Here is a 26,058-nt window from a genome sequence, read left to right as displayed (position 1 = left end):
ACAACTAGGTGGCAACTCTGAAAAATTATTCATAGAGTAGTAGCTCAACAGGCGTGAGTAAATACATATTTTTAATGTATTAACTAGGTGGCAACAATGGTTAAACTTTAGCTCAACATGAATGAGTAAATACATGTTTTTTTAAATATGAACAACCAGGTGGCAGCACTGGCAATATTTTATAGACAAAAAGGTTGACAATCTTGATGTTTGAAACATCTACAAATAGCTGGCAACACTGGGAAAACTATATGGAGCAGACCAAAAAGCATGACTAAATACTTATACATGAAATATTAAAGGTGGCAACACTGGCAATAGTTCAAAAAGAAATATATAAACAAGCATAGGAAATATTTACAAACTGGATGGCAACACTGGCAAATATTTAAAGAGCAGTCGCTCACAAAGCATGATTAAATACATGTCTTAAATATTCATAGCTAGGTGGCAACACCGGCAACATTTATAGAGCAGTAGCCCATTAAAAAACGTGCTCAAGTTCAGACTTAAAACCTCGTCTAGCCATTTAGTCGCTCAGTTCAAGTTCAGTTGAAGTCGTTAAACATCGTGTGGGTCTTCAGGCTGTCAACTTATTTTTGATAGCCATTGCTTAATAAACAATTGCGTAAAACGTTAAACTTGATGACATACAACATCAATAGAAATTATCATAAAAACCAACATTTGTTTTCATGCTAATAAAAACAGCTTTCTGTACATGTTTCCCAGGCTTTTGTTCCCTGAGAACGGGGAAATAAGCAAAGAAATAGAGAGCTAATTTTGATGGAATTTATAAATTAAGATTGAGCGTAAGTTTTAAGCATATAACTGGCTTGAAGAGAGTAAAGGCTCAAGTTCCTGAAACAATTCTATGAACTAGTTCTTTCGTTGCATGATTAAGTATTCCAAGATTGCAAAACTTCAACAAAAATCAATTAAATATTGATCAAAGCCTAACCCAACTGAAACTAAGCAAAACTGTATTAAAACTGCTCACCTTAAGGTAATATCTGAATCTTACTCAGAGTTCAATATGGAAATTGATTTGTTTTTGAATTTTTTTCATGAACATCTTAACCAATTTTAAAGTGAACTCAAATCTTACTTTGAACTGTTCAAAATTGTGTTCAAATTTCGAATGTATTTTTAAACAATTTTCCATTCTTGATCCATCAATTTTTTAAGATTACGATTAAGATTAAGGTTCGCGAACTAGTTCACAAATATTCAGTTCAGTTCAGTTCCCAAACCCAACGAAACTCAAATCCACAAACAAAGCTCAATCTGGCATATTGAAAACGTAAGTCTTATGTGCATTACACCAAGTTCTTGATCTCTAAACAAGTAAATTGTGAATCCCCAAAAATCCAGACAAAGTCCTTGCACATAAGGATTTGTACAAAAAGCATGTATGCCATAAAAATGGCAGCACTTGCGGACTGCTAATTGATATAGCTGCGAGGGGGAAGGACAAGTTGTCGGACACTTCAAAGGGATTTACAGGAAACTATTTAATAAATATACAGAACACAGCAAGGATACGGGGCCAAGGAGGACACCGAAAAGAACAGACGTCGTTTTGTTGCCAAACCCTTTGACTTTTGACACTGGCGACACTTCGGCCAAATGCGGCGATTTGTCGCATGTCGCAGGCGGACACCGTGGGGTGTCCACCGAGTAGTTGTTGTTGTTGACACTGATGGACACGGAAAACTTTGTTCGTGCTGCAAAAACAAAAGTCAGCTAAGGGCGAATGCAGGGGGACAAGTGGGAGGCGGGCAGCTAACAAAATGCGATCTGACAGGGCAGAGGGTGGAGATTGAGGTGTTGTGCTGTCGTATCGTGTCTTGCTGTCTGCGCTGTTTGCATAAAATATGTAATTCAATTTATATTTTACTTGGCTGTGTGAGCGAGTGTGTGTATGTGAGTGTGTGTGTGCGAGAGTGTGTGTGTGTGCTTGTGCTAGGTCTTTTTTTGGCTTGTCGCAGGCGACAATTAGAATTTCTGATAAGCCGCAAGTTAAAGCTGCAGCTGCCCGTCAATTGTCAGACAAGTCACACACACACACACATGCCACACCCCCTCTCAAAGCCCCAGCCTGACCAAAGGCCACTAGGTGTGTGTGTGTGGGGGTGTGCGCGTGTGTGTAGCCGCCATAAAGCAAACGCAAAGCCCGACCAAAACTTCGAGTTGGTGTTTTGTGGAATTAGTGCAAACAGACGCATAAATAACACACACTGTGGCTATAACAACTAAGACTTTGACGCCGCACTCACACACACACACAAACACACACACCCAAAAGAGGAGGTTGGGGCGTGGCAGTGTGTGTGCTAATGTCTATGAAGTGGCTTTGAATGCAAATATTTTACATTGATATGCTAAGCAGATGCGTCTGTGACTTTGTCTGCGCGTTAAACAAAAATATTGGCGACTGTCTCGAGTTTTTGTTGATCTTTACGCAAAATTGCATACGAAATATATTAAGTACGAAAAAAGTCATCTAATGCATTGAATTCGTTTGAAATGGATGGGAGAAAGAAAAATTAATGTCATTAAAATGTATCATGCGTTACAGAAAGGTATATAAATATGTTAAAATGTAGAGCAAATAAATATATGCTTCAGATGAATGTATCTTGGGTGTACATCCAAAGCATATGTAAATAGATAAAAAGATACATATGAAGATAGCTAGAAATGATTATAGGTATGTAAATACGTGAAGAGAAAAATACATGATAATACTAATAACAATATAAATATGTTGATAGATATGGGTAGATATATGGAGATATATATAAATAAAATTATTTACCCATTTATAGATACAAAGTTAAATAAATAGATGTGTGGTTAACTAGCTATTAAGATAGTTAGCAAGAGGGCAAGATAATCAAATTAATGAATAATTGCATGGATGATAAATAGATATGTGGGTAGATAGTGTGCTAGAATTGTATTTAGGGAAATGGATTGATAGAAAACACAGTAAGAAATTGAATAAATAGGCGAATAAATCAATAGTAATATGAATAGAATAGTCAACTTGTTAAGTAGATAGATTGGAAGACATATAAATAATCAAATAGGCAATTATATAGCCAGCTTTTGGGTTAGGCAGATGCTCAGGAAGGCAGACTGAAATCAGCATAGATTGATGCACAAGTCAGGTTGGATAAGTATATATATATATATATGTTTCGATAAATAGATTAATAAGTAGTTCGCCAATTACAAGTATACCCAGCCAAGACAACAATCATCCCCAGCAAACAAAACAAAACTAACAAAAAATATCTATTTACATCTATTCGAATCTCTATGCAATACTGTAACACACTTAAATCTGTCAATACAAATTTACAGGGTATATAGAAGAACTTTTCATCTATAAGACATTTCTCTTTAACTCAGCTAACACAGCTTAAACATTTAAATACCACTCTTTCACATCTGCAAACAAAGAAAGTTTATAAACTGGACAATCTCGAAGCAGCCGACAGAAACAGTTAACAGTTCAATGACCAAATACTATAGAACATTTATTGTTCTTACAAAGGCATCAACAAGTTTGCATTCTTCAAAAGACGAAATAAATATGTTCAAGCATAAATTCACGCCTCTCACTTATCAGAGAAGCTGCCTTTCGCAGAGCAATCGACAGAAAATACACAAAAACAAATATTAAAATTGTATAAATTAAATTAAAAAGTAAATCAAAAATGTCTGCATAATTCGCACAACAAATCCAATCAAAAAACCCAACGTGAGCTGCCTGGCAACTCAATTTGAATAACAGCCAAAGGAAAAATAATTAAAATCAACTATAAAATAAAATAGAAAAGCGAAAAAAAATAACAAAAATAAGGGACACCAAAGTGAACTGAAGTGAAGTGAAATTTGTTGCATATATTTTGCTCAGCGCCAACTAATTGAATTAACACAATGAAAACGCCGCACAAAAGCCGCAAAAGGCGCAAAGGGAGCAGCCTTTGATTGCCTCAGACTACTCCAGCTCCGGCCGCATTCAGCAGAAGATTGTCCTTTGTTGAGGTGCGCAGCTAAAGGCAAAGACCGGGTCCTTGCACTCGCTCGCTCTCTGTGCGGCGCCAGAGCCTCGCAAGAGGCTGCCCGAAACAAAGCATAGACCAGCCCCAAAAAGGCATCTAATGTAGAGCAGCAGCAGCTGGTGCTGAGCTGCCTCAGTTCCACTCCATACGCTCCTGGCACTGACACTGGACTGCGGCCGGGCTGCGCTGCACAAATTTGTACACAGGACACGCGTCGTGGAGCGCGTGAGACTATTCGCATGCCACGACGACACATGTGGGGCAGCTCACAATGCCAGGAAACAGGCAACTGGCAACTGGCAACGGGCAACTGGTAGCCGACAGGACGACGCCGGCGAGAAGGATGACGCTCAAGGCTCAAGTGCACTAAATGCAAGCGGCAACATCCGTTTCATAAACGCCAGCCCAACAAATACACTGCGAGAAATTACTTTCAACTTTATAATAGCCTATATATATGTAGCAGCTTGGGCCGACTGACTGAGCTGAGCGTTGAACTAACAAGCGAGAAATCGCTGGTTGAAGTTCAGCTGTAATTTAAAATGTTTATATATGATTTTTTCCGACAGACGCACTGAAAGATTCTGCGTAGTTTAGATAGCTGAGCGTTAAACTAATGAGCGTGAAAATGCTGGTTCAAATTCACCCCCAATTTAACTACATTTAATTTAATATAAATCTAATTATAATTTGTTCAAAATAAGCGCATGATAAAAATATTATTTATTTTATCGATAATTATTTTTGTTAATTAAATTAAAATTCCCGTTCCTCAATATTTTCTCTATTGAAAAATATAACAAAATTAGATAATATATAAATTTGTATGGAGAGGTTTTTTCTTTCCTTACATTCTCAATTTTTCCAGTGTTGCCAACTACCCAACTTATTTTCATTTCTAAACAGACCTGTGCAGTCTCTGAACTTTGCCATCCTGTGACAATTTCTATGGCAGGCACCTACCAACCCCAGCACCCCCCCCCCCTCTCCGCTTCCACTCCCCCCGCACTATACATCCACCCAACCCTTTGTGGCTGCGATTTTACGCTTTTACGCCGCAATTGTTGTGCAAGTGTATTGAAAGGCGTTGCACATAAACTTGCGGCAAGCTTGACTTTAAAACTAACCCACAATTGCGGCATTGTGTGTGTATATATGTGTGTGTGTGCACAGTTTGACAGTCACTGCCAGCGAATAACTGGCAACTGGAGTTGGCTTTTAAGGCCGGCGTCAATGCATTGTGCTCAGGTCACTGAGATGCCTTTTGGGCTCTCTGCCAAAGTTCATGAACTTTATGAACTTCAATCAGTGCTTGTCAAACTGTCGCGGCATTACTCATACGCCGGATGGCCGGGATTGCTGCTCTGTTAAAAACTCATTAACAAATTGCCTAAAACTGTGTGTGTGCCGAAGCACATGACAGCCAGCAATTTATGTGGCAATTGGCCCTGTCAGAAGCTGCTCCCCAAAGGCCACTCTTTCACCTGACCATGACGTAAATGAACTTGGACACTGGAAGCGGGCGAAAGCAAACAAAAACTGAACTGAACCGAACAGAACTGAAGCGAACCTGCTCCAATTCAACACTCAAACACATTTGCTGCTACACATTTGTCTCACGCCATCGCATGTCACAAAGTCGCCACGTCACGACGACGACGAGGAGGAGGAGTTGGGCTTAGATAAAGATGGTTGAATGACAGGTAAAGTCCGGAGCAGGTAAAGGGAAAACCATTAATAACTGGGTTATGTAATCGAAAGAGTGCTAGTTGGATAAAGGAGAAGAATAAAAGAAGGTGTAGCTCATAAATGAATGAGTGTCAGACATTTGTGTAGATAATAAATAAACTGTGGCTAAATGGGAAACTGAATTCTAATCGACCAAAGCATAAGTGCGTACAAATAATGCTATATATGAAGACTTAAAGAGCTGCGTGGAAATAATTTGAGTGCTTGAAAGGATTCGAAAAGGTGTCTGAGAAAGTGAGAAAGAAATGATACAAATATTTGCTAGGCTGACGTAAGTTAGAGCATATTATATGGAACCCATATCAAGTGCGCCCAAACTCAGTTAAGATCGGTTTTCAGAGGGGTTTAATAGTCGTTGGGGAAGTTTAGAAATGTTTTGTAATTAGTTTGAAAGGTAAAAATCTTATGAATAATTGTAATATACATGCTCGAGATACTTTGCCATAGATTTGTTATATAAAATTGTATAAAATATTTCTGAATTTTAATATATCATTTGAATAAGAAAAACGTAATACAACTACTGAAAGTCAAACACAGTTATATACTCTTGTGAAGAGTATTATAATTTTGTCTTGAAATGTGTAAGACATCTCCAAACCCATAAAGTATATATATTCTAGACTAGTACCAACAGCCGATTTTATATAGTCACGTCCGTCTGTCTCTTTCTTTGCAAACTGATCTCTCAGTTTTACGGATATCGTCTTGAAACTTAGCATTGGTCCGTCCGCAATACATATGTTGGAATTCGCCACATCGGTATCATATACCTGCCATAGTCAGCATATCTTGACCAAACTTGCAATTTCCTAGTTAAACCTTTCCTTTAACTTCTTTTTTGCCACAATCGTGGAAAAGTTTTAATGCTGCACAGTTGCCGCACTTTTCGATGACATGATTTCAATTTAATTGCTGCTCGCGATCGCAAGTGTCAACAATTATCAAGTATACGCCACCTGCACGGCCTACAGACGTGCGTCAATTGACGGCAAAATTAATTGAACGCACTCATGAGACTGCCAATTAGCAGGAGCGAGCAAATTTATGGCCAGCGAATAGCCAAACGTAACGTAACGAAACGCAGCGAATCGAATATAAAAATATATATAAAATCAAACATAAAATGGCTCAAATTAAGCTGCTGTCAATTTGTGTGCGGCAAATGCGAACGCGTGTCCAGCCCATAAAAAAGCACGCTAATCAAATGTTTAAGTAGAAAGCAATAATAACAAAATGAACAGAAAAAAATGTTCTTCAAAAGTTTTCCGCCAAGTCGCACACCAAAAATAAACCAAAATGCGATCCAAGAGAAAAATGTCAAAAATTAGCAACGAAAATAAATGAGCTAAATGTGGGCAGCAGTCATGGAAATGGAGAAAGATGCCAAGAGGCAGAAGGCAGCTGCGAAAACATTTGCTATAAAGTTGCAAAAATTAAAAAGTAAAAGAGAAAAAATGGTATGAGTTGGGACTGCCCGACTAGGAGATACCCTAAACGAACAGTCTTGCTCTCCTTTACACATTTATACTCTATTTCCCATCCTCTATACTCTATACTCTAGTCTATACTCTATACGCTATACTCTATACTATTTTCATATAAAAACTCTTTATTTTCAGATAAATGATATATTTTCCAATTTCGGAAGAAATGGGTTGGGAGTATCTAACAAGTAAAATATTCTTAGTTAATTAATAACTTGCCAAAAAAACTAATTCCAGAATCAATTTTTATCCAAATATTGAAAATAGGAAAAGATATCGATACATATAAAGGGAATACATAATTATTTCAAATTTCAAGTCTGACAAGCATAGATCGACTCAGCTGGTCGTCTTGATCAGGAATATATATACCTAAATAAGAAGTTGCTATCTTCTGCCTGTTACATACAATTGCATAAAATCATTATACCCTTGTTAACCATTATCAATGGGTGCAGGGTATAGAAAAAAAAGCAGCAAACTTTTCTCGCAAAGTTTTCGCTCAACTCTTCCGCGGAGTTGGCTTCGTTTTCGGCATTTTCGCTGTGGTCGAGTAATTTGCGCTATCTTTGCGTTGACAAAAGGCAACAACAACAACAACTTTTAACAAATGGTCATCATAATGTTGCCAAAGCAAAAACCGCATTCGCAAGAATATAAGTAACTTATGAAATAAACAAAGCCAAGAAAAAAAAATGAGAGGGAAAAAAGAAAACATCGAAAAATTGACGCTAATTTTGACAATTTGCAGTTTTTAGCCAACTTCAATGATTGCTAATTAAAAACCTCAGCTGCCAAAAAGCTGAAACTTTTATCAAGTCAAGCGCGTCGCCGCGGATAAGCTCCGTGCACAGCAATTAAACATTTTGGGCGTTATCTTCGTGTTTGTTTGGAAAACAAAAGATTTTCATGTTTTCCTTTTGCTCTTCTTGTGTATTCTTTTAAAAATAGCTCAAGAAGATACCAATAATATCAAAAGTATCTGAAAGATGTGCAGTGCATATTCCACTGACAGAGCCAAGTGCTTTTGTGTTGTTTCTCGTTGTTCTTTCCGCCTGCTGACTGTCTGTCTGTCTATCTGGTCTATCTTTCTGTCTGTCTGGTCTGTCTGTCTGTCTGTCTGTCTGTCTGTTTCTGGCTAACAAACAAATGGAAATGCTCAAGCAGCCGCTGAAAGCAAAATTTGTATGCCCACGCATAGATAAAGAGGCTATAAATGTGGGTTTCGGCTGGGTCGGAGGCAGCTGTAGGGGTTTACTACGACGAGCAGGCGCAAACAAATTACAGCCTCCAAAATGACAGCTGAAGACCAACTAGAACAATGACAACCACAGGCACAATAACACTTTAGACTATCCCATTCCGACAGAACAAATAATATATAAAAGCGAAACGAATGAAAATAGTTCGACTCTTGTATACCGCGTGCCAAAAATGTCTAGTGACAAAATTTAGCTATGATTTTTAATTTAATGTTTTATCGAATTGGAACACAGTTTACTGGAGTTGTATTTGACTTGATATAAAGAAACCCAATTTAATATCATAAACTTTATTACTTGCTTAAATATAATTTTTAAATACTTTTTTCAAATAATATATTGAACTAGGCCATCATGTTTTATCGAGCTGCTTGCTTGATAAATATTTCAATTCCCTGAACCTGAACATTTCTATATTTAAAAAATATATTTATAAAAACGAGAAATCAAGCATATCTACGGCACGCCGAAGGCATAATACCCTTCTAGACATTTGCCTTACGGTTTTGCTGATATGTGAGAGTAGTAAAGCTCGTAAATAATGAATTTGATGAAAATATCTTGGAAAACACAATATTTTTTCATACAATGACAAAATTATAAAAAAAAACCTTACAAAACCCTTATGCAGAACTGTGATATGTATGCTCGAAATACTTCTGGGCTTACAAAATAGATTTGCGATATAAAACATTATTAAATATTTCTGAATTTTAATACATATATTATAATAAAAATATTTCTGAATTTTATACAAACGTATATTAAAGATAACTCTAAACTAAACTGAAACAGATTCGCATCAAAGCTGATAGATAATGGATTCCAGATGAAACCTGCCAGAAAGACAGATTGTTCTTGATTTTAATTTGGTTTGAAGAGAAAATTCGAATACTTTTTGACTCGTTATGATTTTGATTTTCTAGATAACAAGAGACTGCGAATCCATTTCGATTCATTTTTATTACAATATTCCGATAATCAATTTAAGAAGCAATAGGAAATTTCGATTTAAGATCTATTTCTCTTCAGTTTTACGATTTGTTTCAAAAATGCTTTAAAACCGACTGAACAGCGTGAAATTGGATTCATTTTTCTGCTGTGAAAATACCTAAAGATATTGATTAAAGTTAAATAAATTTATTAACTAGTTTGCCAGGTTCATTAGCTTGGCTAAAACATATTTTTTCATCTATATATCATAGCTGGTTGCATAACCTTCATTTACTGAATTCGTCACACAATTCATTCATTTCGCCACAAATTACAGGGTACAATACACACACACTCACACACACACACAGAGAGAGAGATAGACAAACACAAAGCACAAGCAACAAGAGCAAACAGGCTTAGAAATGTTGGTTATACAAAGGCTCGTCCTTGCAAAGGAATGCTAAAAATAAGCTTTACGAAATATACAGAATAGGCAGTCGGAAGCAACACGCACACATTGTTAAACCCGGATTGGGTGTGAGTGTCTGGGCGTGTAGGCGTGTGGGCGTGGCAGAGCAAAGCGCAATCAAGCGTAGATGCCGAATTTTCAACTACAAAACGCATGCAAAAAACTACAACAGCAGCCGAAGAAGAAAGGCAAACAAACAGCTGCCTGAAAAGCAAGCAAGAAGAAAAAAAAGGTAAAAAATCATAAAATGCTTGAATGAAGGGGGCGTGGCGTGGCGGTGGGACACAAATTGTAGCACACAACAATAATAACAACAAAAAAAAGAGGAGGAAAAAAAACGCAATACTCATAAAAATTGTTACGCACATTCGAGCAAAAGGAAAGGAAGGCGCGCGTGTGCCAAAGGCGTTCACGCGTCCACCTGCTGCCGGCCCAAGGACAACGACAGGACACAGATGCTGCCAGCCAAAGGAGTGTGGGTGTGCGAGTGTGTGTGTGTGTGTGTGTGTGGGCATTGGGCTTAAAAATTGCAAAACGAAGGCGAAATTTAAGCATTACAAATTTTTGCACTCGCTCCTGCGACTGGCAGTAAAATTAAATGAAAATTGTTTCGCATATGTAGAAATATGGAAAGAAAAGAAGAAGAAAACCGAATGGAAAAATACACAAAAATATTACAAGTAAAAGAGCTCTAGCCGGGGTGTGCCTGACTAGCAGATACCCTGAACCCAGCTGTCGTTACAATCATTTCAGCCTTCTTCTATACATACATAGGCGAAAATACACACACACTGCGCTTCCTCTTGCCTTAGCTCCACATAATATATAAGAAGTGCATTCTAGATTAACTTCGTTGTTTATTGACCGAATTTTATGAAATTTTCATGGCTTTAATATAGAATACAAATGTGTGTATATACCAAGGCCTAAGGCGTTATCGTGATATAAAGGATTTTTTGCAATCTTGAGAATGGGAAGTTATTCAAAGGGTGAAATAATTCTAATCTACAGATACTATACGAGAGTCTACATTCAAAAGTTGTTATTAGTACCCAAAATTGTTGAGTTAAGTTTAAGAAGTCAACTGTCAAAAGAGATTCTTATTGATATCATGAAGAATATATATCTCACATGTAAAGTCTCCAGCTCTCAGACGCACAGGCTCAGCTCTTTGCCCTGATCAAGCATATATACACTTTACAAAATCGAAGAAGCTTATCCATTTATCATACCCCATTTAGACAGTTCCAATGGATTCAGGGTATTACAAATATTAAAAATATATTTTATACGCAAGCTGTAGTTGGGCTAGTGGGTGGTGGGTGGCAAATTCATAGAGACAGAGAGAGAGAGGGAGAGAGGGAGAGAAAGAGCGAGAGAGACCAACAAACCGTTTGCCATTTGCATTTGCATTCGCATTTACATTTGCATTTAATTAATGTACATTAAATATTTACAAATTGCATTAAATTACCGCACACGGTGCGGACGCCCACACACGCACACACAAACACACTGTGGCAAATGCACCGCAAGCGCTGGGCGGGCGGTGGGGAAACTAACAGTGGGACGCACAGGTGGTGCAGGGAGAAGTTGTAGTGGCAATTGTTTGCTCCACATATTTTTAAAGTGAATTGAGTCAACGCAGCAGAGAGTGGGTGGAGAGAGACGTATGCATATATTCCGCTCATACTCTCCCCTCTCTCTCTCTCTCTCTCACTCATTCTTTCTCGAATTGTCTCTGCCTGTGCGCATTATCCGGCATTGCAGTTGGCGTTAAATTTGGATTTTGTGCGTGCGTCCACTGCGGTTGCCACTTCGATCGCCATGACAGAATTTCAGACAGAGTGGAAACATTTGTGGAGGAAACATACAATCGAAAAACTGTATATAGAGCAAATAAAGACTGAAGTTAAGTCTCAATATTGTTATTTACTTAATATATTAAAGCTATTTGATTTGATGATATATCAGCTCATAAGTAATTAGCAGCTTTCCACCCATTTTCCGCCAACTGCAACGTTTTGTTGGAAAAAAATGAAAGAAAGAAGTTCATGTCTGCTTTATGAGGTGTTCTCTTGAAAGAGCTTTAATAGAGCTTTCAAATATTATTTTGATAAAAAACTCTTTTGTGTTTCACCCATTTTCCACCAAGTGAATATAAAAGGCTTTATATTTAACATATTTTTCATCATTCAATTCAAAATATATTATATTTATTATTATTATTTTATATATATATATTTATAGTTTGCATTTACTGTCCTTATTTATATCAAAAAACGTTGCTTTCTCTTCCACTGTGACTCTTCAATTTCACTTAAATTGCAACATGGCAGAAATGCCTTTAAATGCAAGTTTAATTAGTTCGAGATGCTTGGCGAATTACACGCGAATTTTGGCAATTTGGAAACGGTTTGCGGCTGTCATTGACATAGAGACTGATTAAAACCGAGTCGAATCGTGACCAAGCAACACACAGGGGGGCAGATTATGTGTGTGTGTGTGCACTGGGTGGCATGCATAATGCACTTGAATATGTGAAGCTGTCGATGCGTAACAAGCGTTAATATAATTGCAATGAATGGGCGGCAGCTCCAAGCCCATTCGGCCTATTTGGCAGTCGTGCGTCAGTTGCCAGTGGGCCACACAGAACGCCTCCAGGCGAGGCAGGCGCCAAATATGCCAAATGCAAAACTGAATATAGACACAAAGTCAGCCAGATAAGTGTTTGGATTGCAGCAAAAAATACAAAAATAATAACAAAAACGCAAAGCGACAACATTTTTGGCGCTGCCCATTTGAGGTGCAAGGAAATTCGATGGGAGTAAAACGAGCGAAACGTCAATTAAAACTGGGCAAAAAAAAAAAAGAAACGCGGTCCCAAAAAAATTTGCATGGAAAAATTGTTGGGCGATTGCAAGCCCGCAGATGAATCCGCAATCGCAGCGATACGTCACAGAACATTCAAATTTATTCGCGTGGAAATTGCGCGCTAATGAGCGAACCTGAAGGAAGTGCAGCTCGTGCAGCGTCCCACCTCGAGAAGCTGTCACAACTGAACGAGTTTTGATGCGACCACGCGCCATTTGATAAATGTCAAGAGGCAAAGGCAGGTGGGCCGGCCGGCCGGCCGTCCACCTAGGTGCCCAGTTGGACATCATCCTCAGCCAAGATGCAAAGGCTGATGCTATCATGATGGCCGGCCTGCTTGAGCAATGCATATTTTTGTAATCAACTTCCAGCCATTTCTTTTGAGCAATAAAAATTGTAATGAAGCGCACAACATAAAACGGAACGCCAGAGTGGACATTAAAGGCGAAACAGGATTGAAGCAAAGGCTGCACCCCCCGCCTGAAAAAGGGGCTGGGCGGGCAAGTGTGGGGCGTGGGCTACGTCAAAGCATTTTATGCGCGTAATTAGCAGCAATTAACCAAAAAAAGGGGGCAAACGAGTGGAAGAGCAGACTAGGGGGAAGGAGGGTAAGAGCCAGAGAGTTTATAAGACGGCGGATATTCAATACTTTGGGGTAAAAAACCCAACAACAGCCCGCAGGGGCCATCAAAAATGCAGCGTAAGTCAGTGTTGCAAAATGCTTTAAAATTTAATCTTAATTTGCATAATTTGCGCTTAATATTTGTGACTTTCTTTTATGAAGATTTTTCATTGACTTTGGTTTGTGTTTAGTAAGAATTTATATTAATAAGAGCCGCGTATTGGTTTATTAAATCCCACATACTAAATTTGGTGGCCTTCAATCGATCAAGCGATCTCCGCTTAACAAAGGCCGGAGATTAGATAGATTCTTTAGCATCCGCCATATAATTTTGCCTTTAAGATGAAACAAACATACTAAGTGAGTCCTGTACAGAAAAACAAGAACACTGTGGCTCTAAAGGCTAATCTAACGTATAAGATTATAATTCTAATTACTGAAAATTCAATTTCAATTTCTTCACATAAAACAAATGTAAAATTGATTAATATGGTTAATTAATAATGCCATATTCAAAATTAAAATATTATAAAGACCGAAAAGTTATTTCTGAAACCTTTACAAAGTTTGTAAGATAAACCTATTAACTCCGATTTAAAATTAAATTTTCAAAAGATGAAGAGACGATCATCTAATACATTTTATATGTATTTATACAAAAAACCATCTAACTCGACTTTAAATGCTTGCCTTAGCTTTTGGTAAAGGTACTCCAGCTACGTTTAAAAGATATGTTAACTTTTTTAAGGGTATTCCAACTTCGTTTAATAGATATTTTTATGACTCTTATATTAATTTTTTTATTTTTTTTTTGTTCACACGCCTCAAATGATGTTTGCAGAATGCAAATTACGCTAAGCGAATTAGCGCGAAAGCGTCAAAGTGCAAGGGGATGACAGACAGACAGACAGACAGACAGACAAACGGTACAGAAATAGGAACAGGTATAAAGCCGGGGGCAAGTTGGGCATGCAGTTGAAATGTAAGACAAATTAGTCTGCAGCGGGTGAGCAGTTAATGTGGCAACTGTGGGAGTCCCCGTTAGACTGACCAACAAAGTCGTGCCAAGGAATTGTGCTGCAAGCAGGCGGAACTATTAGGTAAAGCGTATACTAGAAATGTTGTCGTACAGCTCTGAGAATCTATGCTTCAGGCTTTGATAAAGAAATTGAGTAATTACTGAAATGAGTCAAGTGCTGACAAATTGCTGAAAAGTTAAGTGATTAGCTGATGAGGGCTTACCACTTAATAGGGGCCTATTTGCCAGAGCATTACGAACAACTATTACTAATTCAAATCTAGTGCATGGCCAATGATAATTGGAAACAAAACATTATTGTTATTATGGAACAAACAAATTATGGAACAATCTAAAAAATCTAATAAATAGGCATTACGAAAGTATTTGGCCTAATTGTGGAAAATCTGTGGAAATAATAGCAAATTGGTTTTATTCCAATTCCACCGAGACAAGTGAAAAGTGGAAATATTTAAAATAAAAAATATAAGCACTTTGAAAAGGCAATTTGAAGGCGTTTGGGTATATTGGTTGTTATTTAAAAAAAAAGCGAATTGGAATTTGAAATTTCACCCGCAAAAGTGAAAAATACGTGAAAAAATACAACAAAAAAAACACTTTAAATAAGCTTCACGGCAATTTCGTGGCAATATACAAAAAATATGTTATTATTAAAAAAAATAAAGAATATTTAGAATAATTTTACCCGCAAGAATGGAAAATAAGCGGATACAATTAAAATAAACCGTCGGCTGCTGCGTTAATTGTAGATTAAGCTATATTATTATTTACAGCTAAGATGCTTCCAACTGATAATAAGAATTCAGCTCAGCTGCAGTGTCTTCCAACTCTTAATAAATAAAACTCAAAAAATAAATTTAGCAAGCATGAAAGTTAATAAAATCTAATCGTGGTGACAATCAGCAGATTTGAAATTTAATTTAGTCAGCTGCCAAGCGGCAGCTGTTTGTGACGACTGCCTCGAAGCGACAGAATTTGTAATAAAGCAATTCGCAAGTGCAACACTCGCATACGGCAATTCAGCAAAATTGTTGCACCAGACCTTGCCACAAATCAACAAAAAAAGAAAGAGCTGAGCCCCCTCTGACTGAATGGCAAAGACGGGCACCTGCCGGGCGTGGACACGGGACACGGGACACGGGACACGGGACACGGGACATGACAAACTGCCGCCACTTGCGAGCCAAATGGCATGGCAAATGAAAAATGATGCCTAGCCGGGACGAAAAAATGCATTTGCCGAATGAGAGCCGTGCGCACGTGAAGTGGAATCACATATGCAGGCCAGCCCACCACGCCCCGCCCCAACTCCTACTGGAAACGATTCCACGCCCCGCCCCGTCCCGAACTCCTAATGGAATTGAGCCCAACTCCGCCTGCCACCGAACAGTCAATATGTTGCAATATACTTAAATAGTTAGTCGGTCTGGCATGTATTATCATTATTTTTATGCCACATTAACGTAATTTTCATTACACTTTTTTTTCGCGCCAATAATTGCAAATTCTTGCATTAAGCGTTAGAAAGAGAGGGAAGGAGCGAGGGAGAGGGGGAGAGAGGGAGAGCTCTACAATTGCATGACATTTTTTATAAAATTCATGTGGGAATTGTTTTATTCTATTATACACTAGCAAAGGGTATGCTGGTTTTGTCATGAAATAAGAAATAGTTAAGTATCGCAGTTTTGTTAAGCTGCCAAAGGAAAATAAGATTAAGATTTTTATGAACAAACGCACAATTTGGTTGGCTAATAGCCTAATTCCACTATCAACATTTCTTACATTTTATGCGAATGTCAAGTATGTCGCCTGTACGTTTTCCCATAAGTAACCACATTTTTCACATTTGCAAAAAATTTTGGTATTTGCCCCGAGACATTCGTGTTTTTTGCGATGATTTATCGAATTTCGTATCCATGTTATGGAAGATATGAAAGTATGACATTTAAAAATGAGGCACTTAGGTAAATCAAATCAAACCGATTAGCTGTTTATATAAAGAAGCGGCACTTTTGCCATTCATATGTTACCGACAACTGACACTTGCTAATGGAATCGTAGAATGTGAAGATTGTAAATGTTGCAAATGCTGAGCGTAGTGGAATCAGAGAAAACACATGCTATATGCCTGTAAGGGTATTCAAAGTGCAGCAAGCCGCAAACATTTTTCTTTCTAGCTTTTATTTGATTTAATTTTTTCTTAAATTTAATGTTCATTAAATATTTGTGCGCAGATATCTGAGATTTAATTCTTTTTTGCTGATATTGCTGAAATGGAACTATGAAGTGTTGCTTTATTGTTGTGATTGTTGTGATTGTTGTTTTTGTTGTTGTTGTTGCACTTATTGTTGACTTTTTGCTGTTGTGCACTAATTGAAAACGGCAACAAGAATAAATAATTGTGTACGTGTATTTTGCCCGTAGTATTTGCCCTGGGCAAATGGTTGCATATGCTGATAAGCACGAAATCACAACTGATAAAAAACATATAAGATACAATAATAGTTGGCATATACACAGTGCATTTCAAACTGTAAATGAAACTAGCTCAACGGAGCGTGGCGATTGATTAACATTAACCGTTAGCTTTGATTTAATTAAACTTTTTTCGTGCTGTGCTTTTTTTAATGATTTTTAACAACATTTTGTTGCTGTATTATTATTTTTTGCGACCATCGGCAAGATTTGCCTTTCTGCCGCTTCTGAGGTTTCTTTCTGCGCAAAAAGCAGGTTTTCCATTTGGCCTTTGGCATAAGCCAACGCCAAAGCCAAAGCCGGCCCAGAAAACCGCTCGAACGCCCGGCAAAACCGCACAAAAGTCGCTCTGACGGCCGCACGAGAAACGTATAGAAAAAAAAAACAACAACTACTGTATAAAACAAGTAGGAAGGCTGCCGTGGGGCATACACGACTCAGAAGTACGGTTAATGCTTTTTTTTATATATTATTATTATTATTATTATATTATTTATATATTTAAGTTATAATCTTTTAGCTGGGAATATTTAAAGCACTTGGCGACCGATTAGTTCGACACAACATTTTTCCTCTGAGATTCGAACTGGGAACCCGCCGAAATTTTTCTCTAAGAACTCTTGCCCTTGAGATATTATAGAACTCATATATGGAATATGAAATTCTTCACTTTGAGTAAGTTTTTATTATTGCTAAGAAAAACATCAAAAGAACATCATTAAATTTGGACGATTTGGACCAACAATTTGAAGATCAAATATAATTTTCATAAATATTTTGAACGGAAATCTAGTTTTCACAAATTAGAATTTGTTGAGAAGCGACGCGTTCTTCTTTACGAGTGACCACTGTATCGTCTGGTTAATTTCTTTCTTTACTGCAGTTTTACATATTCGTAGCACAGTCGAGTATACCCTGCTGCCACTTGACTGCAGGGTACAATGCAAACAATCGCATTATATACCAAATATATAGGTTTTTTGTTGTTTCTTTTGTTTATTGTTTGTGTTACTTTTTTTTAATGCTCTGCGTGTAAAATCAATAAATGCGAGCGGGTTCAGAGGTGATGACAACGTCGAAATGTTTCTGACCTTCATCAAAGCCTTTGCTCGCACTTTGGCGACCTTCTGCACAGCGAACGGCTCCCGTTCCGCCTCCGCCTCCGCCTTCCCCTCTCGCCCACAGTCAATTCAATTAAAATGCATGTGTTTGTGCGTATTTCTTAACTTATTTTGCACGCAAAAATACTTAATTGTTGTTGCTGCCGGTTTTTTTTTTTTGGCTTTTTGGCTTTTGTGCTGCCGGTTTTTGATTTGTGCGAATTCCGTTTGGCCTTTTTTTATGCTTCTTTTGCGGCTGATTCTCGATCATTATTTTGTCTCAACCCATTTGTTGCTTCTTCTTCTTCTTTTGCGAATATTTTGCTGGCTAATACAATGTTTCAGTTGTTGGGCTTAATTAATCAACATTTGAGGCTATTAAATTTCACACTCGACCCAAGAAAGTTACGTCAGAAGTTGCAGATGTTTCCGACTAATTGATATTAGGTAACAAAGCGAACCCTAACGAAATGTAGTCGGCAAATTTTAAGTTCTAATCTGAGTTACACTAATCAACAGGAGAGAGAAAGACAAGGCCAATTTCTGTGTTGTAGCGATGAGGGTTTTTAATTACTCTCTCTCTTTCTCTCTCTCTCTCTCCCTGTATTACTCATCTCTCTTCGGCTATTGATCTCGCTCGCTCGCTCATTCTCTCTCTATCTCACTCTTTGTTACTCGTTCTCTCTCTGTTACTCGTTCTCTCTCTCTCCGTTTCTTGTTCTTTTTCTTTTTCACTCTCTCTCTGTTAGTCGTTGTCTCGCTCTCTTTCTGTCTCAGTTTCTCATTCTCTCTCCGACTATTGCCCTCTCCCTCTCTTACTCGTTCTTTCCCTGTCTTACTTCGTCTCTCTCTCTCTCTCTACTACTCGTTCTCTCGCTCCCCATGTCTCTATCTCTGATCTTTTGCATATGTTAAGTTCTTTGCAAGTTCTATCACTCACTAAGTCTTTCTCACTTCTCAAATTTCTCTCTCTTTCATTTCATTTTAATATGTACATACATATATCTTCCTTTCTCTCTCGCTCTCTCTCGTTCTCTTCCATTCTTCATCAATTGCTCTCTCTATCTTTAATACACTCAACCACACTCGCGCCTCCCACTCATTCACACTCATATAACTAACATCAAAATCTTTCAGCCTCATTTGAATTCATGAAAATCACATAGAAAAGCGCTAATTAAATGCGAGGCAGATGGAGCAAAATATTTCTGCATTCTGCTCAAACCACAGTTTTGCAGTCACTGGCTAGCAAAACTGTGCCGCACTCGCCTTGAACTTTAAGGCGAAGTCAACGACGCGAATTGCAACGTTTCGCTGGCAGTTTTCTGCTTTGTGGGTCACCAAATATAACAGTATATAAGAAAATTTTGGTAACTGGGGCCTGACTTACCATCTTTAGCATTTGTCGTCGTTGTTGTTGTTGTTGTGGCCATTGTTGGTGTTGTGCTGGCAGAGGACGCCGACGCCGATGCGGACGCAGACGCTGCTGCTGCGGCGCTGAAGAATGTTGTTGTATCCGCAGCAGCTGAGAGGCTACGCGAGCAGTGCATTAGTCACGTTTCTTATTGCTGCTGTTGTTGTTGTAGTTATAATTGTTGCTATTGTTGCAATTGTTGTTGTTGTTGTTGCTGTTGTTGTCGTCGCAGACAGCGACGAACTTGAACCCACAGCCGTTGCCGTTGCGTCGCGCTGATAAGAACTTGTCGCGAAAACGCTTGACAATAACCGTTGGCGACGCACACACACATGCATCAATAAACAACAAGAAGCGCGCGCGAGTGCGATTGTGTGTGTGTAAGTGTAAGAGCGAGAACAGGAAACAAAATGCACGGGACGACGCGCACTAAAAACGCAAACAAAGGCAAACAACAACACGCAAGCAGATAATAATTTCTTTTACGGTTTTTCCTTATTTTGTTATTTCATTTTAATGGTTTATTCGTTGAAGCAGAAAAGCCGAAAAGAAAACACACAAACACATGCAACGCCAATTGGTCCAACGATTGATTACAACAAACGCATTTAATTGATTATTTGTATTTCATATTTTTTTTTATATTTTTAACATTTACAAAATTAACAGCAGCGGCGACTGCGACGCGTACCGCGACGGCGACTGCGACGTCAAGTGCTTCCGATCCCGTTGATTGCAAGCCCAATGCTTTTGTTGTTGCTGCTGTCACACGCACGCACTCGACACACACACACGCGCGCACACAAACATAAACACACGCACACGTTTACTGGCAGCTAGCACATGAACAACAGTTGTTGTTGTTGCTTTTATTATTGTTGTTGTCGGTGCGGGTGATTTTAGGCAACCGCATTTAGTTTTAATTTTATTAACCGATTTTTGTTTTATAAGCGCCGAATTAGTTATTGTTATTATTGGCACTTTAGTTGCTTGCTTGCTGCGCTTTGCTGCGCTCCGCTCACTTGATTCGGTCTTTTTGTTGTTGTTGCTCCTGCTGCTGCTGCTCTTGGTGTGGGCGCAAGCAGCGCCAGAGATTTTGTTGTTGCTGCTGCTGCTGTTGTCTGCGCGCACTTCACTTACGTGTTGGGTTTTAACACACGCGTCTTACGCACACATTTATTTACACGCTGCACATGGTTAATACACTTTATTTATTTATTTTACAATAATATTAATGCGAACGCGCGGCGTGAATACCTATCGATAGTTTTTGCAGCCTCTAACTAGAGAACGGGACGGGTGCCAACTGGCTGTTGTTTGGCCAGCGTGACTGCTATGTTAATGTTATGTTATGTAAATGTAAGCTGTTATGTTATGTTATGCATGCTGTTAAATATCGATATGCAGTTACGATATTTTTTGGGTGACCAATTATGTACATTTTTTTTGAAAATAATTTTGTAACTGTAGGGGTATTACCTTTTTTCTTGTTCTTCCATATTTTCATAATTCATCTGATGTATTGATTTGCTGTTACTACAGTCACAGCTGGATGCTGGATACAGTTTGATTTTTTCATGAGCAGTCGGCTACAGCATCTTTTTAACATTCCATTTTGAGTATAACAGTACGATGGATCTGTTGGTCAAGAAGAGATAAGACGCTGTTATTATCTGATTATATTATATTGTAACATACTAGTTTTTAAATCCTATTGCCCATATTAAAACATTTCATATACTACATCTCTTAGTTAAGTTTAAACATGTGAGCGCACTTGCAGCGCGCATATTTAACGCACTTGAAGTTGGCTGCGCGCTCAAGTCTATTGTGAATGTTTGTATTGTGTAGCTTTTGTCAGTTTGCTAACGTTAACGCAGCAAAGCTGGCTGCTACGGCTAACTTGCTGCCAGTGTCTGCTGTCAGTTAAATTTGAATTTGAAATTTTGCACCTGTTTCAAAAATGAGTGATCTAAAGTTAAATATAGGCATAACAATTGACACTTATTTGGTTGTTTTGAGCAATTTACGGCTAAAAGCGGCAGCTTTGGCAATTGCCTGCCAATTTGCATATTCTCAAAATTTGCCGAAACTCATTTTGCGCCACATTTCGACACTGTCCACAAAACAATCTACGCAAATTGTGCTCAATTTTGGCGGTGTTTATTTATATTTCTTTTTGCGCGCATATCTGACCTTGAGAAAAACAACAGAAATATGGCACAAATATTGCGACAACAACAAAATTCCAAGCCAAATTTTGTGACGAGATCTGTTGACGCCTTCTCGACATTGCCCATTTATTTGTGTGTGCTTTTGTTGTTGTTGGTTTTGTTGTTGTTGGGTTTATTGTTTATAATTCGAATATCGCACGATTGTCAAGTGAAAGTTGCCACCGTTTGCTCACGGGCCACGCCCACATGCTGATGCGTGTGTCTTGGGCGTAAAAAGTATGTGAGCAAGGTGTTAATTTCATTTGCCAATTATTTTACCTGGCTTTACTCGTTTTTATTTATTTTTTCTTCCCACCCAACACCTTTTTTTTATGCTAATACGTCCAGACGATGTCTGAAAATTGAATTGTGGGCCCGCAAGTTGTGTGATAACAAATTGTTATTGCATAATCGACGATATTGAACGATATTCGGAGCTGATCCACGAGCCCGAACACAATTAAAAGCGAGTAAAAGTGATCTAGTGGGGAGTGAACGACTGCGAGTTACCCTAACTCAGCGTCCAGTTGCCTTTCTAAATGGAGTCTAGCTTTAGTCTATGCTTCTTCTTCTCTTCTTCTTCTTGCCTCAGCTTCATCTTTTCGAAAGAAGCCTTCTTGGATAACTCTGTAGTTTTTGCTCTGATTTTTGTGAAATTTTCAGGTCTTAAAAATGGCTTAAAAATATGTGTGGATATCTAGGCACAAGTGTAGATCTTCCAGAATTCATTTTTTTTCAGTTTTGCGGGGAAAGTGCGTTGGGTACTCAAAAAGGGAACTATTTTTGATATGATATATGCACAATTTGTTATCTGTTTCCCCTAAAAGCATCCACATATGGCAAAAACACAGACTTTCTAAATAAATATTTATCTATTTCGTACAAGTTATCGATGAACGATATCTTACATCCCAAATTTGTTGTTTCTAGCGCTTAAAATCATTTAGATATGGCAAAGAAACAGAAGATCTAAATCGATATATATCGATATTTTTCGAGTTATCGATGCACTTGTGCATTAGTATCATCTTTATTGATCTGTGCATGCTCTAAGATATGTTACATACAAAATTTGTTGCCTCAACCACTTCAAAGCATCCAGATATGGCAACTAAACCTAAAGTCTAAATCGATTTTTATCGAAATTTTACGCGTAATCGATTAATTTGTGCACTAGCATCATTTTTCTCGATCTATGCACGCTCTAAGCCCAAATTTGTTGTTTCTAGCGCTTAAAAGCATTCAGATATGGCAAAGAAACAGAAGATCTAAATCGATTTTTATCGATTTCGTGCGAGTTATCGATTAATACGTGAACTAGTAGCATCCACGTTCAAAATGTCAGGTCTGTGAGCATAAAGTCGAATACTTCTTGGCAGAAGTAGTAGTTCCCTGCTTTGTGTTACATACATAAGCACAAAAACATTATACCCTATGTTTTTGGATTTTGGCCATTTTCAGTGGGGCCTCAATAAAGCCAAAGCCGAAAGCAAACATAAAACCAAACTTGATGACTATTGCAAATAAAAAGACAAATAAAAAATGAAAAAAAAGACAACATAAAACACTTGAGTGTCGAACTTGTTCTGCTTGTCGCGGAAATCAATTAAGAGACGAACCAACAAACCAACGAACCAACAAACCAACAAACCAGCAACAAGCTGCAACAACAACAACAACAACAAGCAACTGCAACAACAACAACTCTATAAAAAATCAAAGTCGATGCCAAAAGCCAAAGTCAATGTCCTTTTGCAGGCAAACAGCTCGCTAGCTCTTCAGCTCTTCAGCTCCGCTCCTCTCCTCTCCGGCTCCTCGTCCCGCCCGGCCTGTTTGCTTTAAAGGGCCACAGCGAAACGGGTTCCAGCTCGGGCTGTCCAATTGCGTCCAGTTGCCGTGGCCAATTGTTGTGGACTGCAATTTGGTCAAGTTCAGCTCAGTTTTTCCTGCCTCGGAAAATCGCCGCAGTCACAGTCAAAACATATTTTCCTTTTCATTTTCTTGCAGGCAAACCCCTTCCTCCTTGCCAACCCCCCCCCCCCCTTCCCCTCAAACAAGCCCGCTTTGACCCATTTAACTACATTTTCTAATGCGGCTCATTTGCATAATTTATGAGTGGGCGTGGCATTGACTAAGTTGCATTCGGTGTCGCATTTAGAAATCAAATTGATTTGACTCGAAGAAATGGGTATAAATTTTGGGTGAAAACGTGGCTGGGCTTAATGCAGGGCCTGATTTACAATCTGCATCCGAATCCCAATCAGAATCCGTAATGGCCATCTACAGTCGCCGCATCGAAAACTAATTGGCTCTAAAAATAGCCGCACTTCGAGCTGGTTTCTTTGGCCACAAAAGCACAAAAACTTGTTTCTGCGACGCAATCAAAGAACCCAAAAGACCATCCCAAAGACTTTCTTGTACGATGTGTCTGCCACAGCTTCTTCTTCTTCTGCTGCTGCTGCTGCTGCTGCTGCGGCTGGCCACAGAAGGAATGAGAGTGAAAAACCCGCGCGTGTGGAGGCGGGGCGAGCTGCTGGCGGTGCTTGGGGCTGGAAAATATGTTCAGATCTCGTGTCGTTCGTTGGATCGATAAAAAGCATTAAAACCAGTTGCATAGTGGGGCAAAATGCAGCTTTGGCCAGGCCCAGAACAAGGCAGAGACAATGTTGGCGACTCTTGTAAAACTAAGCGACAACGCATCGTTAATGCACAGAACAAGAAGAAGACGCTTGACTTTGGCGTGCCGCACATCAAATACCCTAATAATCCTTTTTCATTCGACTAAGCGAGAAGAACCACTTATCAAAAGTAAAGAAATTATCATTAGATTAAATTAACTATTAGTTTAAATTGAATTGATTGTAATTATTCAAAATTAAATGAATATTGCCCGGGCTTGCTCGTGAAAAGTTTTGTGCTACAAATTTTAGACATTAGATTTCCACGACCGTGCAAAATTGAAAATCGAAATCCATCTTGATCTCATCTTCTATAAAAATGTGTATAAAGTTCATCGAATAAGGAGCCAAAAGTGGTAATCAACGGCTTCCGCCCATATTAGTCTAGGGTCAGAATCTTAACACTTTTAAAAACCCATCAAAAAAATGCCTTAAAAGATCTCTGAACATGATTTTGAAACCGATAATAAACAATAAAAGTAGCAAAATTCCCGTCAAATTTTCACAGTTGTGGGTGGAATTTAAACAATTGATAAAATAAATCGGACAAAACTTAAAACTTAGCCCAAAAAATCTTTGAATCAGATTTTCCACTGAGGAAGCTTGGATTCTGCGGAAAGTGTGAAACACGTTTCAAATGATTTTTCGAAGGAATGAATTTTTCGAAAAGTGCGAAACACACATAATTAAAATATTTTTTGGGTTGATATGTTTAAATTAAAGAACGGATTGCAAACTATTTTGAAAGCATATAAACGAAATTCGAAATCTTATTAAATTAATTATTTCTATCATCTTGTTTTGAGCCATAAGCTTTTTTCTTTTTAACTTACATTATTAACTTATATAATTTAATTTAAGTTAACCTGCAAGCTTTTAGCATTGGTTAATAATCAAATAAATATTGAAATTGATTGTTTTTTCTATAATTATAAATATATCATATATTTATTAACTATTAAACTTAATTTAAAGTATCACAGTCCACTATAAACCGCGGCCAAGACAAATGATATATGAATACCCTCGACTACCCTGTCTTTCTGAGCTATAATTTAATTCCCACTGTGTATATCAAATTAATGATCTCTAATTTTAGCCACATTGAGGCTCTGGCTGCCTCTGAAAGCCATTGCAAAGTCCAATCGATCTATTAATTAACTTCAACTCGCTGCACTCTCTGCTAGAAAAAGGCAAGAAAAAATAGTTAACCTTGATCAGTTTAATGTGCAGAACATGATGCTAGAATATGTTCAAGCCAGACAAGTGTGCATCGCCTCCCCCTCCGCCGCCTCCTCCTCCCCAACAAGTACAAGACTCCTTAGAATTGGCCAATTATGCAGAAGGGCCGAGCGACTGCAACTGCAGTCCTCACCTTCGCCTGCTGCTGCAGTTCAGTTCAATGACATTTGGCAGAAGAATTGGCCAAGACTGTGGCCGGGCGGCGTCTATAGAGCGCTGTCTTCTTGCTGCCTCTCCGCGCGCAGTCGCAGTCGCTGCCGCTGTCGACGCAGCTGCCGGCGTCGAGTGTCTGCGAGCCGAGTGTATAAATGCGCCGAGGCTAAAGAAATTTCAAACAGTTGTGGCCGTGAGGCGTAGAGCTCAGCAGTTTGTGTGAATCGTTTGTCGCGAGCCGAAAGCAGAAAGAAAAAGTAAAACCTAAA

General features: G+C 38.4%; 1 protein-coding gene across 2 annotated transcripts in view; it reads right to left on the bottom strand.

Moving 5' to 3' along the window:
• Positions 1 to 20,791, bottom strand: part of Eip63E (cyclin dependent kinase Eip63E) — a 133,910-nt gene extending 113,119 nt beyond the window's left edge. For both annotated transcript variants that reach the window (XM_064686152.1, XM_064686153.1), the window contains exon 1: positions 19,480 to 20,791. In XM_064686152.1, the coding sequence (XP_064542222.1) occupies positions 19,480 to 19,639 (160 nt within the window). In that variant the 5' untranslated portion in view covers positions 19,640 to 20,791. The remainder of the gene's footprint in view (positions 1 to 19,479) is intronic.
• Positions 20,792 to 26,058: the final 5,267 nt, after the last annotated feature.

This window comes from Drosophila montana, unplaced genomic scaffold (assembly GCF_035044405.1).
Source record: "Drosophila montana isolate Dmon_TW-CO22-7 unplaced genomic scaffold, ASM3504440v1 contig_3175_1, whole genome shotgun sequence".
NCBI classification, from domain to species: domain Eukaryota; kingdom Metazoa; phylum Arthropoda; class Insecta; order Diptera; family Drosophilidae; genus Drosophila; species Drosophila montana.
This window is presented reverse-complemented; position numbering and strand designations above follow the sequence as displayed.